Here is a 13,661-nt window from a genome sequence, read left to right as displayed (position 1 = left end):
GTTAATAGGCAACGTACGTTTATTGCTACGGCCGCTTGCCAGGTGTAACCCAGAGACCGCATGCAGGTAGCTCGCCTAACGAGGTACATATGTAGCTCCGGTGAGGACACCCTACCAGCTTGACCTGCCCTGCAGTATGACCACACAACATTGAAGATGTCGTCACATTGATCTTCACTGCCCATTCTCCAAACACTTGAATCTCTGCTGTTGCGCTTTCCGTTTGTCGCCCTCGTACGCCCTTTTGTTCCTCCTATCTTCGTATTAAAATTACCTTCATTTGTCCAGGTTCCCCTTTCTTGCCTCACTTTGCTGCGGGCAATCAAACAGCTTGTCGCCAAGATCTATTTACTTATCTCCGCTTCCGCCATGAGCTAGCCGTGCCCGCCTTCCTACACCACACCCATCTTGTTCGCGAAGATGGTTTCGTTTTGGCCCTGGAAGGTAAGTTCACGAGAACGCTTGCGTGCAAATGCTTGGCTGGTTGGCTAACATGACTCCCTCTAGGGCGAGGACTCCTCACCGGCCTCATTTGAAAAGACACTCTCCAACCTGTCCACCAAGATCACCGCCACCCAACTCCTCCTCGACAAAGTACGCACGCGATCGAGGCGCATCAAGGTACTATGGACGCTCTACCTGTCCTTCGCCTACCTGGTCTACGCGATCGTCCTCATCCTCGTGGTCGGCTATAATAATCTGGGCGTCTGGGAATGGCTCGGCATGACTGGTGGTCCGGTACTCATCTATGTCATGCGCACCCTTACCCACGCCTACTTCACCATGCGCATAGAGACGCTCGAAGCGAGACTGAAGGATCAACAATCGGAGCGTGCCGCCACAATTCAAAGGCTCAAGGACGCCACCAAGTACGATTCTACCCATGAACTGCTCGAGAAATACGGAGGCGAGAAGCCCAAACGCGCGACCCGGAACCACGACGAAGACGAAAAGGACAAGAACACCAAGGACGGCAACAATGGCCGCGGCCGGCACTCGAGCCTGGGGCCCAACGGACCTCCCAGAACGGCGTTCGCACCTCCGCCAACCGCCAACATCCAGAGGCCGCCATCCGCTCAGGGCGCACCCACCTCTATCAGGCACCCGAATCTGATTCCCCTGCCTCCCTCGCGTCCTTCGTCCTCGCACAATCCTCCGCCGCGCCACCAGCTTCAGCCGCTGGACTTCACCGCCGAATTCGCGCCCAACGCCGACGACCTGCCTCACACGCCCTACCCGCAATTCGACCACAACCCCAACAACACGCACCGCTGGTACGACCGCATCCTCGACCTGATGCTGGGCGAGGACGAGACGGCGCCCAAGAACCGCATCGTGCTGATCTGCCAAAACTGCCGCCTGGTCAATGGCCAAGCCCCGCCCGGAACCAAGGCGCTGCCCGATGTGGGCCTCTGGAAGTGCATGAGCTGTGGATCGATGAATGGGGAGATGGATGAGGGAAGAAGATCATGCGCGAGGTGCTGGGCGGCGAGACGATCCGGCCCAGCATCGAAGTCACGGCCGACCACAGCGACGGCGGCAGCGGCGCCGACGAGGTGGGCGCGCAGATCATGGCCGAGGACGCCATGTCGACCGGCCTCGAGGAGCCCACGGGCCCCCAAACCCGATCGCGGAAGTCGGGACGAACTAAGGCATAGGTAGGGGTCCAACGTCGCCGAATTGAGTTCGGACGAGCCTGGGATGCTCCATCTCGGAGTTTATACAATATGAGTCCAGGGTAGCCCAGTTATATCCTCTTAAATAGATGCATTACCAGCCATGTTTGTAACGATGCCGATCTATTGCGAGTAGTGATCGGGCCATTGCACTCGTATACTATAATACTCGGGAGTTTCTACTATTAATTATTCCTTTTAAATGCTACAAACACAGGCCAGCAATTAATCTGTATATCTGGTGTTTATTCAATGTCACTTCTGGCTTATGTACATCACGCCTCTATCGTCTTGCTCTCGCTCCCGGCCGACCTGTCCAGTCCACGGCGACAAAACCAGCTCACGCTCTGCACCTGTCTGTCCCTACTACCTACTCCACGGGCCAGTAATGCCGCTGCGTCCAAAGCCGGACCCGCTTCCCCAAGAAGAACGCCGGCACGCCCAGCACGCTCACGACCCCGCACACGATGGCGTACATGTTCATGGCCCCGTCGTAGCCGAGCCGGTCGACCGAGGGGACGGTGCCGTACCCCAGCCCGAACGAGATGAACCCCCGGCCCGCCGCCACCACCAGCAGCAAGGCGCCCGCCTCGCGCGGCCAGCTGTCCAGCACGTACGTGATGCCCACCGTGTTGGCGCCCAGGAAGGCGGCGTAGCCCACGGCGTACGGCACCGCGATGCCCGCCCAGGAGGACCAGGCCGGGTTGGAGGCGGCGTGGGCGCCGGTTTGGCCGAAGATGACGCAGGAGATTACGGCGGCGACGGCGGGGATTATGCCGGTTAGGAGGCGGAATTCGGGCTGTTTAAACGGTGGCGGTTAGCTTTCATGATATCCATGAATAAATTTGCTGCAACAAGCACAGGGGAAAAGGCGAGAGAAGGGGAGAAGCTTGCTTACCTCGTAAACCCCCTTATTAATCCGACTAGCCAACTTGATCAAGTAATCCGACCCGTACCCCACGATGGGCAGCGCGACGAAATTCGCCACAATGAGCGACAGCTGGACGAAGCCGAGCCACTCGCTCGCGAGCCCGAACGGCGGCGCGAGCAGGATGCCGGCAAAGGTGGAGGACTGGAAGACGTAGACGCCCAGGAAGGCGCCGTTGAGCACGAGCAGCCAGACGACGGTGGGCACGGTGAAGCCCCGGGCGGCGTCTTTATATAAAGTGCCCATCTTGTCCCAGCGGGGGGCGACGGCGAAGACGCGCAGGTCGCGCCGCCAGGTCCGCGGGCCGTAGCGGGCGTAGTCGAGGGTGTGGGTCGCGGTCGTGGTGACGCGCTCGTGGTGACGCGCTCGACTTTTGCGCCGTCGGTGGTGGAGTTGGTTTCGTGGGTTTCGCCGTCTGTGGAAGATGATTCACGAGTTAGTACCCGGGACAGGTAGGGGAAGAGAGGGTGGGTGGTGGCGGATAAGTAGACGTACCGTAGTCTTCCAAGACCCGCTCGTACAGCGTCTCGGGCACGAAGAGGACGGCGAAGATCAGGATGACGGCGTTGACGATGGTGATGATTCCGTACCACCACTTGAGCCCCCAAGCGGGAACCAGATACGTCGTCGCCACGAACATGGCGCCGCAGACACTCCCCTGGATCGCGGCGTTCCACGTCCCCTTGGTAGCGCGCTGATGCACGAAGCCAACCTCCTGGACCATGAGCGCCGTCAGCGCCTCGCTCTGGCCCGCGGCCATGCTCAGGATATCGCGCGCCGCGATGTGCGACTTCAGGGACGACCCGGAGCAGGCGCACCAGACGCCCGCGACGATGGACAGGGCCAGCGAGCCGAGGAAGACGGGCCGGCGGCCCACGGCGTCGCTCAGCGGCATGGCGAACAGGTTGCCGATGCCCATGAAGAGGGTCGGGTAGGTCAGCAGGTCCGTCACGCGCGCCGGGTCGTCGTGCGGGTACAGGGCCGTCACCACGGGCGCGATGGCGCCCATGCCCGACGTCGCCAGCACGGCGAAGGCCGAGTACATGCCGATGATGAAGACGATGAGGTTCTTGTGCCATTCGGGGAGGTTCAGGGGGTCTGGAAGCAGTACCTCATGTGTCAGCCACTCGTGTTGCTTTTGGCGCTCCGTTGCCGCTCATGGAAACGGGAAGGTCGAAAGACAGTAAAGGAGAAAGACAAACATACCGTATGGATCTCGACTCGGGGTCGGTATCAGCACCACATGCTTCGAGTCTATCAATTGGACTGTGCCATTGGCGTGGTCCTGGTTGTGATGCTCCTTGAGATGCTCTACCGTCTCAGTCCGACCCTCTTCCATCTTGGTGTCTGACATGTTTGGCGAAGTTTCTCTCTTTCATCGACTCTACTGACGGGACAGCCAGCTGCTCTTTTCTAAGAGAACGAAAGGGATAGTGGAAACGGACTCCCCATTATACTAGTAGTATACTGTTTAACCTACGCGGGTGTCAAACAGGTTTCCGCCGGCTGCACTCCCTACCCTCCTGGTATAAAGCCAGCAACAACCTAAACAAAGGCACGCTCCTCCACAAGCACGGCCCAGGAGTCATTCCCGTTGGCCTATCCTGTGACACTGACTCGCGGCCTGCAGTGAGGACGCTCCACAGTTCGTTTACCCCAGAGTGGGTGCATACCTACTAACCAATAGCCGGTGGGGGACATGGGCTCTCCCGGTGTGGGGTATACCCTTGCTGTTCGCATCTGAAGATCTACAATGCTTGCCTAGATAGAGTTATTATGGACTCCGAGCCGCGCGCTCCCGTCCATTCCGCGGAATCTGGGGTTGGCCATCGGTATTTAGAGGCAGCTACCGTTGCCCTCTCTCATCGGTCCTTTTGAGGTTTCATTACGGCCGTCGCGCAATGAAGAGTCGAGGCAATGGTGCAGCTAATGTTACAGATATTGAGGAGATCGCAAATCGTATCATCTATCATTTGGCGCAATTGGGGGATCATGGCTGACGGAAAGCGCTTGGATAGGTTTCGAACAACTGACTGTGGCCAAGCCACCACCCTCGCTCTCTCTGCAGAACCGACTCCGGGCCTATTCAATATTCCCCTCATTCTGGCACGGCATTCCGATCTAGCGCGGCAGGCCTTCACCAGTACACTCTTGCACCATTCGCCGCATCAGGCCTCAACCCCCAGGCGAAACTAAGCATATCGCGTTGTAGTGGGATGCAGCACTAGCCAGATCCCCAACGGCGCATCACCAGATCAAGATTCCAACTCTCACCCGCCTAATTACGTGGCAGTAGCCAAACTGGCGAGTCTGAGCCCAGTGGCCTCGGCATCTCATCCCAGCCCGGCGCGCACCCATCAACAGCCGCGGAGTGCCGCACCCCTCTCAACTCCCCGAATCCTGTCCTGCGTGTTTCAAACAACCCCGGGTCCATCTCCACCGCGGATGGCAGATCGACACCACCACCACCAGCACCCTCAAAGCCCGACCTCCCTTCGTACTGCCCCAGGCTGCGCAAGTATATCATGACCCCGGCCAGGGACACGTCGACCACGTAAGACCCCCCATCGGCAGCCCGCCTGTGCAGCGCCGCGCAGATCCCAGCCGCCAGAAAGTAGCCCGCGGCATGATCCAGTGCTTGACACGGCGTTGGTCGCGCCCCTTCCTCACCAGCCCCGTAGTGCGCGGCTTCTGACATATTCATACCCGAACAGGTCTGCACGAGCGAGTCGAAGCCCCTCCTGCCCGCCCAGGGCCCCTTGGGCCCAAAGGCCGACATGTTCCCTACCACGATCCCGCCTGGGTTGCGCGAGGCGAGTGCCTCCGGGGATAGACCCCGCGCGGCGAGACTGCCGGGCCTATATCCTTGAATGAAGACGTCGCACGTAGTCGCGAGCTCGAGTAGCGTTTCCTTGTCCTTCCCCGCCCCCTCTGCGTCATCGTCGTCGAGATCCAGCTGGATCGTCCGCTTGCCTCGGCTCGTGTCAATGTCGAGGGCCGGCAGCGCCGGCAGCTTGGGCGACGTTACCCACAGCACGTCGGCGCCGTGCGCGGCCAGCGTCCGCCCGGCCACGGGCGCGGCGATGACGCGGCTTAGCTCTAGTACCCTGAGCCCGCGGAGGCATTTATCGCCGTCGCGGGGTGGAGTAGCCGCCACACTGCTTCGCGGAGCTGTAGCAGTACCGTCACTGTCGCCGATTCTCCTGATCGAGATGGGGAATGGGTCGATGGCTGGCGCCTGCGGGAGGGCATCCCACTCCTCGTAGGACCGTAGCGCGTAAGCACACGCCCCGTTCTCCAACGCGGCCGTTTCCAAGTCGACTTTGTTCCACTCCCGCGTCGCCTTCGTCACGTCCTCCCGCGTAGCGCTGCCGTCTTGTGGCAATCCCAAGACCCGTAGAATCCCCTGTTGGTGATTGGGGAAGTTGTCGTGAATGCGTATATGCCCGTCCCGGGTGGGATGCAAGCCCCCGAGCGGTCCCCAGAGATGGGGCGTGGGCTCCCCCTTCAGGCGGTACAGCCTCTCTGATCGGAACTCGGCCAGGGCGTGATGGAGAGGCACGATGACCTTGGGCACCGAGCGCTCATTGCGCGCCGCATAGACGGAGGCGGCGGCCAGAGCGGACGTGGCGATCGCTCCTTGCGCCAGCAGCCCGATCTTGAAGGAAGACGGCACGGCGGGGCCTTGCTCGTCCCCGGGTAGCGATAATGCGTCGAGTGCCGAGGAAGGTAGGTCCAGCTGGGCCCAGACTTCGCGGACAAAGTCTTTCGCCGTGTACTCGGTGCGAAGCTTGTCCGGGTGCGCCATTGCAAAACGCTGACAAGGGCGCTGGTGTAGTTGCGTGTCAAAGCTGCGGACCCGGAACAGGAAATCCAACTACTAAACTATATCGCGTTTCGCTGCCAATGAAAACGGTCCAGATAGGTTCGGCCAACGTAGCAGAAATTCTCCTCCTACATCCGATTGATGTGACCTCTACGGGTATCAATTGCTACTCAGTTTCAACGTCCAGTGGTGATGTTGAGAAATGGCAGGTAGCGGCGTGACCGGCTAGTCGCGGCGGGGTTACCGGCCAAGCGATGCCAACACCGAGCTGTGGTTTGCCAATCAATGACACATCCATGAAAAGACGTCGGTGACCCAATTCGATGTGAAGAAGATTGATTAGTATATCGAGACTCGCTATTCAATTACTACATACATTTATCTAATAATCAAACGGTACAGAAGCGCTTACAATATCTAGTGTATTCTGCTGTCTCTCACCCTTCAGTTCTCGGCCCTGGGCCCCTTTACCTGCCCAGCTCGGGGCAACATACCACCTTTTGACGCCGCGTGCAACCAATTCGGTGGGATTCGTTCGTTTACCGGACACCACTAGCTGGCCAAAGCAGCAGTGTATAAAATAGTAAGACTCGTCCTCATGCTGCCGGCTTGAACGAGATCTGAAGCAACGAGGTCCTCAGACGGGACACTTCTTTGTCCCGTCCCTGTATGCTTGGTTTTTCCAGAACTCGCTAGTCTGGACAGAAGCAGAGAAGTCGTGGCTCTGGGCTTGCGTCCTTCGCAATGATAGGAGGGCTCCTGGATTCCCCACTCCTACTGACATTCTTTTCCACAGTTATCACTATTGACTGTGGTGGAGTGGCCGTTCCCATATCCGCACCAAGGTGCCTGATGATGAACGGCTTCAATCAGAGGCTCATAGCGTAGGACTCCAGCGGGCTGGCGACGGGCCCGTTTGGCGATTCGCGCACCATCTTGTTGGCGGCACCGATGTGCGATGCGATCAGGGGCACGTCGTGGCTAAGGAGGTTCCAAGCGCAGCAGACTAGGTTCACGATCGGCGGAAAGAGATAAAAGGCGAAGCCAGTGGCGGAAAGAGCGAAAAGAGCTAGTACCAGCGAGTAGAAGAAGACCTTCTCGAGCGGCGTGTACGTGTTGACGGCGTAGGTCACTTCGATCTGGTACTGCTTTAGCTTGGCCCAGCGGCGGAACGCCTCGAGCTTCCGGGTAACGGTGATGGGTTTCTTGGATTGTTGGCCCATATTATATCTTCAAGCGATGTCGGGTAAGCAGGGCAAGAGGGAAAGGTTGTAGGCAGTTGTCTTCCTGGGATGTAATACGCGGTTAGGACGGCCTAACAATGTGGTTGCGACCAATGAGTGAAAGATGAAACAATACTACCGGCAACCAAGGAGGCGGCGACAGCGCTTGATCTTGGGCTCGTCTGCAGACGGCGGCGGCCATGCTGTTGATATCCTCATGTTTCGGAGCAGTCGGGATGTCATCATCCAACTTGTTTACTCTCGATCCGAAGAATCCGGATGCACATCACCTTTTGGGTATAACCTCACACCAGAACACCGACCTATCATTCACATGTGTCAACGAAAAGGTGCCCATGATCAATGCCCCGGTATGGGTGGATGCCCCCAAGTGGGGACGATGCCGGCGTTGTGTGTCCGGGGGCGGGCAGGACAGAAGTCACAGCAAGCTTTTGAAGAGAACGCATGGCTATTTGTCACTAGGGTCAGCCATCTTCGCAGATACCGAAGCCTCCGAACTGGAGGGTGAAGAAAATGTCTCATGATCGTTCGGTGGTGGTGGAGGTGGAGGATGAGATTGATTCTTGATTAGAATATAAGAACCAGTCATATGCAGAGAAAATGGGACAGCCTTACAAAGATGTCGAAAGCCGATTGCCGAAATTGATCAGTCCGGGTCTTCCACATCGCAGTCTACCAACTATCTCATCGTCCGCTACCTTGAAGAATCTTATACTTCCCTGACAGATCGATAGTAGGAACATAGGCCAAAAATACTAGGAAGCGCTGCCGATGCATTATCTTGGAAATTGAACACGGCCTTGAAAGAAGCATTGACGTGATGGTAAGCACCGACCGAGTCCTTCTACTGGTCCTTCGCCATGCGACACTGCTCTAGCCTTCGGCACTTCGCTGTTTCAGTGGGTCACCGAGTGCCAGGTCTCTGGTGGGTTCGGCGTAGTTTTCACAAGTGTCCATCATTAAGCGCACCTCTCGAATCAAAGCCTCGCAATGTCAGGGGCACTAAACTTTCTCACCTTTGATGCTTCAGGATCTACCCAACCTCATATTTATATCATCCATAAACTATCAGTCTGCGCCCGTCAAATACTGGAAAAGCTTGCGGCGAGACGACTTGAAGTTGGACCAAGCTTTGGGTGCTGTTAGACAGGCCACCAAGCAAGTGGGGACCCCATCGCTCAGTCCGTCCACTGTTTCTCCCCTGCTAAGCCTTATCGGCGATCTCGCTAGCTGGTGCTGGGTCTTTGACGACCAAGAGCTTTTCGGCGATGGCGACATCCCAGTTCCCTCACCCAGTTCGCATATGCAGTGAGCAACTTCCACACTGATCCTTCTTAATTTAGCATCCCACACCTGCATGCAAGTCAGCTGCAGTCCCAGTGCTTCGGTGATTTGTTTAAGTAGTGGCGCACTCAACGTGTGCCTGCAAGACTCTCGCTGGGTCCAATAACAGACTGTTGCTCGTCAAACGGCAGATATATTTCCCGACCCAGTAGGTCAGCTACGATGTAACACGCGTATCCCGGTTTGTATCAACGCGGCTCTCCTCAATCAAGGATCATTATGGCTACCGCCCAAAACGGTCGGCGTAGAATCGACGGGGCTGGCTGGTTTGGGCATCAATCTCAGTATGTTAATGGATGTGAGGCAACCAAACTCCCGGCTGAAGTTATGGTCGCTTTTCCATCAACGCGATACGATGGGCGCCATTGACGCCTTTGAGGAGGCTCATCAAGCCACTGCCGTTGGCACACTATCTTGATTCGACACTATCGCTAATGGAAAAGGAACTTTCCTGCTTTGGCCGTCGGCATTTTACAACCCCTACAGTTTTGCGGCTGAGACTAGGTACATTGCATGTCAGCTATTCTTGTCAGGCCTGGCAATCGGATTCCCATTGTATCGAGTCTGGCACCCAAGCCGGGCAGTGGGTGGCGTTATCACTGCATCATCCGGGGGCGAGAGCCGGAACGCCATAGCGACCACCAAGCCATCCGTGTTGGGCCAGTCAGATGGTTTGGAACTCTTTCTTTCTTTTTCGACTTCTTTTCATTCGGTCTGCAGCCACCATGCTGCAGGTACTCTTCCTCTGACGGTCTGATTCGCGCCTCAGCTGCAAGCAAGCCCTTTGACTAGACGAAAGTGGGTATTGCTCAGGCATGGTGGGGTTGCATTGAAGGCTGCCAAGAACCAGCCGCGCTGGCTGTGCACCTAAAGACTCAACCAGAATGTCTGATGGCATTTCGAATATCGATTCCTTGCGTGAGAGCTTCTGGATCAGCTAATCAGCCACTGGGCTTCTCACGGTGGTGTACACTGATATGTTCTACCTTGCATAGGGTTATGTTTGCTTCATCGCGCTCTGCTCTTGCACACAACATGATTGGTGCCACCCAGTGTGAAATTCATATGAGCCAATAGAATTACTGAATATTGGTTCGAAGAAAATGTCAAGTTGCCAAGACTGCATCTCACCACTTGTAGGATAGTAGATATACATACTTGTTACTCAACTACCTAGATACCGGTCGTGTGAGTACATAATTAGTAAAAGTTAGCCATGTCATATTCATTCCAACGAAAGTTCCAATTTCGGTTACATGCACTTGTTGCTTACCTACGTCCAAACCCATGGTAGGAGTCCAGCCTGATCTTACAGAGCAATCAGGCTGTGCGGACATGCGGAGGGTAGTATCACGCGAGAACCAATCAGCTCAGTAAATAAGCAAGGTACCAATGATTAGAGGCTGAAAACCCAACATGCAGGATGTTACTTCGTAGTCATACTTAAAGAACCGAAAGCCGCCCTTGTGTGACCTAATTCATTACCATACAGACTCCGCAGAAAAGACAGACCCTCATTGTTCTAGAAACTCTGGTATTCCATCTATTCTAGAGCCTTTGTAACACAGCGTGCCCTTCCCAAAATGGACATCCTAGAGCCTGTCTGCGCTGTTCTGTCCACTATAGCCAAGGCCATACAAGTAACCCAGCAGAACCGGAACGCCAGAGGAGAAGAGTGGAAGCCAGAGAGGTTTTCTGTATCAGTCTCCGGTCGACCCTCGAGGGCATCCGGGACCGCTCGCCGAGCAACAATGCGAACTTCACCCACGCCCAGGACCTCAAGCGGCTGAGCCAGGCCGTCCACCAGCCCCTCACCTACTTCTACAACGTCCTCAACCCCAGCTATCCCAGCTTGCAGAATGCCTGTGAGCCCTACGCTACCCAAGATACCCTAGCGCGACTGGAAGTCCAGCTCAGACAGTCGGTCATTCAGCCCGTCCAGGCGTTACGACAGCAAGTGTCCAGATACTTGCAGGGGATCAACACTTTGCTACTTCTATACACAATGTGCGCTATAATACTATGAAAGTCGAGAGAATGGGACATTCATTGACAATTTTGACAGCGATATCTACTCTAGCCGACCAAATGAAGTGGTCTCGGAGCAACAGCTCGTCGAGTTGCAGAACCTGAGGCGGAGGGCCGGGGCCGTGGCCCTGCCGGATCTCGAACAACTGGCGAAACTCTTCTCCACCCGAAAACTGACTGCCGCAGAGCAGCAGAGGCGTCTCGCCTCGATGAGACGAGATGTCGAACGCCACTGGCAGGGGGTACAAGCGGGCATTCAGGGAGGCCGAAGTAAGTGACACTCAAGACCCGCCCCCAGCTAGCGTCTTGCTGACCATTGAAAGGTGACGTCCCAGACAGCTTTGATGGTGAGCTGTTTAGCAGCAACTATCAAGTCCAGGATGCAATGCACAAGAGCTCTAACCAAATGGCTGGCGGTGGGGGCCTTGGAGCGCAGCAGCAAGTCAGACCTCCCCAGGCAGCAAGCCGTCCAACAACGGGAAGCCCGGCTCATAAGCCATCTCCCTCCGCGCAGACCCAGGGGCAAGGTCCGACTAGTAACGGCCCCAAGAAATCCAGCCCAGGCAACGGCAAAAGCAGCACGCCGAAGCCCCGTCCCCAAGCACCAGCGCCGGGCAGGGCGAGTCCTGTGAGGAAGCAAGTTGGTTCGACTGGCCACCAACCCCTCCCACAGAGCACAAAGAATCACGGTAGCCAGCCTCGGCCGGCAGCGAATCCGCCGCCACAGAGGATGGCCCAGAGAAAGCCCCCCGCCGGGCGCGCGCAGGCGCCTCCTCCGCAAAACGCCCCCTATCGCGGCCAACAGAAGAGCCAGGCCCCGAGCACGGGGCCCGGGAGAAAGGTCACTCCCCAAACTGGCGGCCATAATAGGTTCGTCATCCACCCCTACCTAGTTAATGCTGACATTCGGATGTACTAACACCTACCCGAACAGTGCCCGGCAGGCCCCGAATATCACGAACAGCTATAATACAACTTCAAATTCGAATAGTTCATACAATGTAAACAATTCTGCCTACAGTTACAACAACAGTAACTCTTTCGAGATGCAGCAAGTGGACATGCAACATGCAAACGACTATCTGCAACAGCAAAAGTTCACAAAGTACGAAGGCGACCAACCGCACGACCATGATAACCAGAGCGACGATGGCAACCATGATGACCGTTATCACGGTAACCAGGATCGACCGGGGTATCAAGATACTCTGGACTATCCAGGCCATCAAAGCTACCCCGACACTCGGGACTATCCAGACCATCAAGCTTACCCCGATACCCAAGGGTATCAAGGCTATCCGCAGCAGGGTCCTCCATGGCAACCGCAGCAGCCGCAGTCGCCGCCGCATGATGGAACGTCCACCAGCTATCGTGAGCAGGGTGGCGATGATAACTACGATGGCCGCTACCACAGAAACCCAGATCGACCAGACTACCAAGATACTCAGCAGCATCCAGTTCACCAAGATACTCGGGAGTATCCAGGCCGTCAAGGTTACCCCGATACCCAGGACTACCCGGCTCATCAAGGCTACCCTGATACCCAGGGATACTCAGGCTATCCACAACAAGACACTTCCTGGCAGCCGCAACCACAACCACAGTCGCAACAACAGCCGCAGCAGCAGCAGCCGTATGTCGAAACGCCCCAACCCACCTACCACCCCGAGAACCAGACCAGCCGCGGCTACGCCCCGCAAGAGCCCATGCGTCCGTCGAGCGACTACGGCAAGAACAAACCGCATTCGACAGCCGCCTACGTCGGCGCAGGCGCAGTGGGTGGAGCGATGCTGGGGGTTGGTGCTGCCGTCGCTTACGGTGCGAGCGGTGACGGTGGGAGCACGAACGGGAGTGCAGACGGGGGCGAGGATGGGTGTTGCGAGGGTGGATGTTGTGAGGGTGAGTGCTGTGAGGGCGGTTGCTGTGAGGGCGGGTGTTGCGAAAGTGGCTGTTGTGAAGGCGGCTGTTGCGAAGGCGGGTGCTGTGATGACGGTTGTTGCGAGGGTGGCCGTTGTGGGGGCGACTGCTGCGGAGACGGATATTTGTCTGGATGTTGCGGCGATGACGATGGCGAGGAAAATGATTCTTGTTGCATTATTATGTAATGCAGACCGATAGCTTCATGTTTCCTTTGGTGGAAATTTCGTTGGGGACATATATGTAGCACTTCACAGATACTGTAACTTAATATATCATATGTACAATTACGTGCCTACTTTCCGACGTCGACGCCTATAGGGGTGATAAGTTCAATACCTTATTTGCGCCCCCCCCCCCCCTCAACGCCCCCCCCCCCTTAGATCAAACGATGATATAGCTCCTAAACTATATTAATTATATATAAAGGGGGTTAAATTTCTTCCGATTTAAAAGTTAAATATATTAATTTAAACCTCTTTTTTCTTTCTTTTTAATATTATTATAGTTAATAAAAAAAAATATATTTAAGACGTTATTTAAAACTGTTTAAATAAGAAGTTTATTAATTTAGTTATTAAAAGGAATAATGTAACGAAGCGTATCCTTCGCCGCTGTATTAATAAAGGTAAGAGTTAAAAAGAGTTTAACGAGGAACGGTAATTATTTATTAAAGTCGAGGAACGTTTTTTAGCTTA

The 13,661-nt window shown here is 55.8% G+C and overlaps 6 protein-coding genes across 6 annotated transcripts; 3 read left to right on the top strand and 3 right to left on the bottom strand.

Moving 5' to 3' along the window:
• Positions 1-420: 420 nt before the first annotated feature.
• PG985_011349 (uncharacterized protein) lies at positions 421-1,658 on the top strand (the record flags this gene model as incomplete). Its single annotated transcript, XM_066831116.1, has 3 exons — positions 421-444; positions 508-1,404; positions 1,467-1,658. 3 exons carry the CDS (start codon positions 421-423, stop codon positions 1,656-1,658), a joined length of 1,113 nt encoding a protein of 370 aa, XP_066681798.1.
• Positions 1,659-2,046: 388 nt separating this feature from the next.
• Positions 2,047-3,958, bottom strand: PG985_011348 (uncharacterized protein; the record flags this gene model as incomplete). Its single annotated transcript, XM_066831115.1, has 4 exons — positions 2,047-2,475; positions 2,575-3,019; positions 3,096-3,702; positions 3,811-3,958. 4 exons carry the CDS (start codon positions 3,956-3,958, stop codon positions 2,047-2,049), a joined length of 1,629 nt encoding a protein of 542 aa, XP_066681797.1.
• Positions 3,959-4,882: 924 nt separating this feature from the next.
• On the bottom strand, positions 4,883-6,412 carry PG985_011347 (uncharacterized protein; the record flags this gene model as incomplete). The annotated part of the gene is made up of 1 exon (XM_066831114.1): positions 4,883-6,412. The coding sequence occupies one exon, from the start codon at positions 6,410-6,412 to the stop codon at positions 4,883-4,885; it is 1,530 nt and encodes a 509-aa protein (XP_066681796.1).
• An 887-nt stretch (positions 6,413-7,299) lies between these two features.
• PG985_011346 (uncharacterized protein) lies at positions 7,300-7,653 on the bottom strand (the record flags this gene model as incomplete). Its single annotated transcript, XM_066831113.1, has 1 exon — positions 7,300-7,653. The coding sequence occupies one exon, from the start codon at positions 7,651-7,653 to the stop codon at positions 7,300-7,302; it is 354 nt and encodes a 117-aa protein (XP_066681795.1).
• A 2,948-nt stretch (positions 7,654-10,601) lies between these two features.
• Positions 10,602-11,965, top strand: PG985_011345 (uncharacterized protein; the record flags this gene model as incomplete). Its single annotated transcript, XM_066831112.1, has 4 exons — positions 10,602-10,721; positions 10,793-10,938; positions 11,099-11,316; positions 11,370-11,965. 4 exons carry the CDS (start codon positions 10,602-10,604, stop codon positions 11,963-11,965), a joined length of 1,080 nt encoding a protein of 359 aa, XP_066681794.1.
• A 239-nt stretch (positions 11,966-12,204) lies between these two features.
• On the top strand, positions 12,205-13,164 carry PG985_011344 (uncharacterized protein; the record flags this gene model as incomplete). Its single annotated transcript, XM_066831111.1, has 1 exon — positions 12,205-13,164. The coding sequence occupies one exon, from the start codon at positions 12,205-12,207 to the stop codon at positions 13,162-13,164; it is 960 nt and encodes a 319-aa protein (XP_066681793.1).
• Positions 13,165-13,661: the final 497 nt, after the last annotated feature.

This window comes from Apiospora marii, assembly GCF_038362585.1.
Source record: "Apiospora marii strain CBS 49790 chromosome Unknown utg000007l_segment0_segment0, whole genome shotgun sequence".
NCBI lineage: Eukaryota > Fungi > Ascomycota > Sordariomycetes > Amphisphaeriales > Apiosporaceae > Apiospora > Apiospora marii.
The sequence above is the reverse complement of the archived record's forward strand: the minus strand, read 5'-3'. Positions and strand labels throughout refer to the sequence as shown.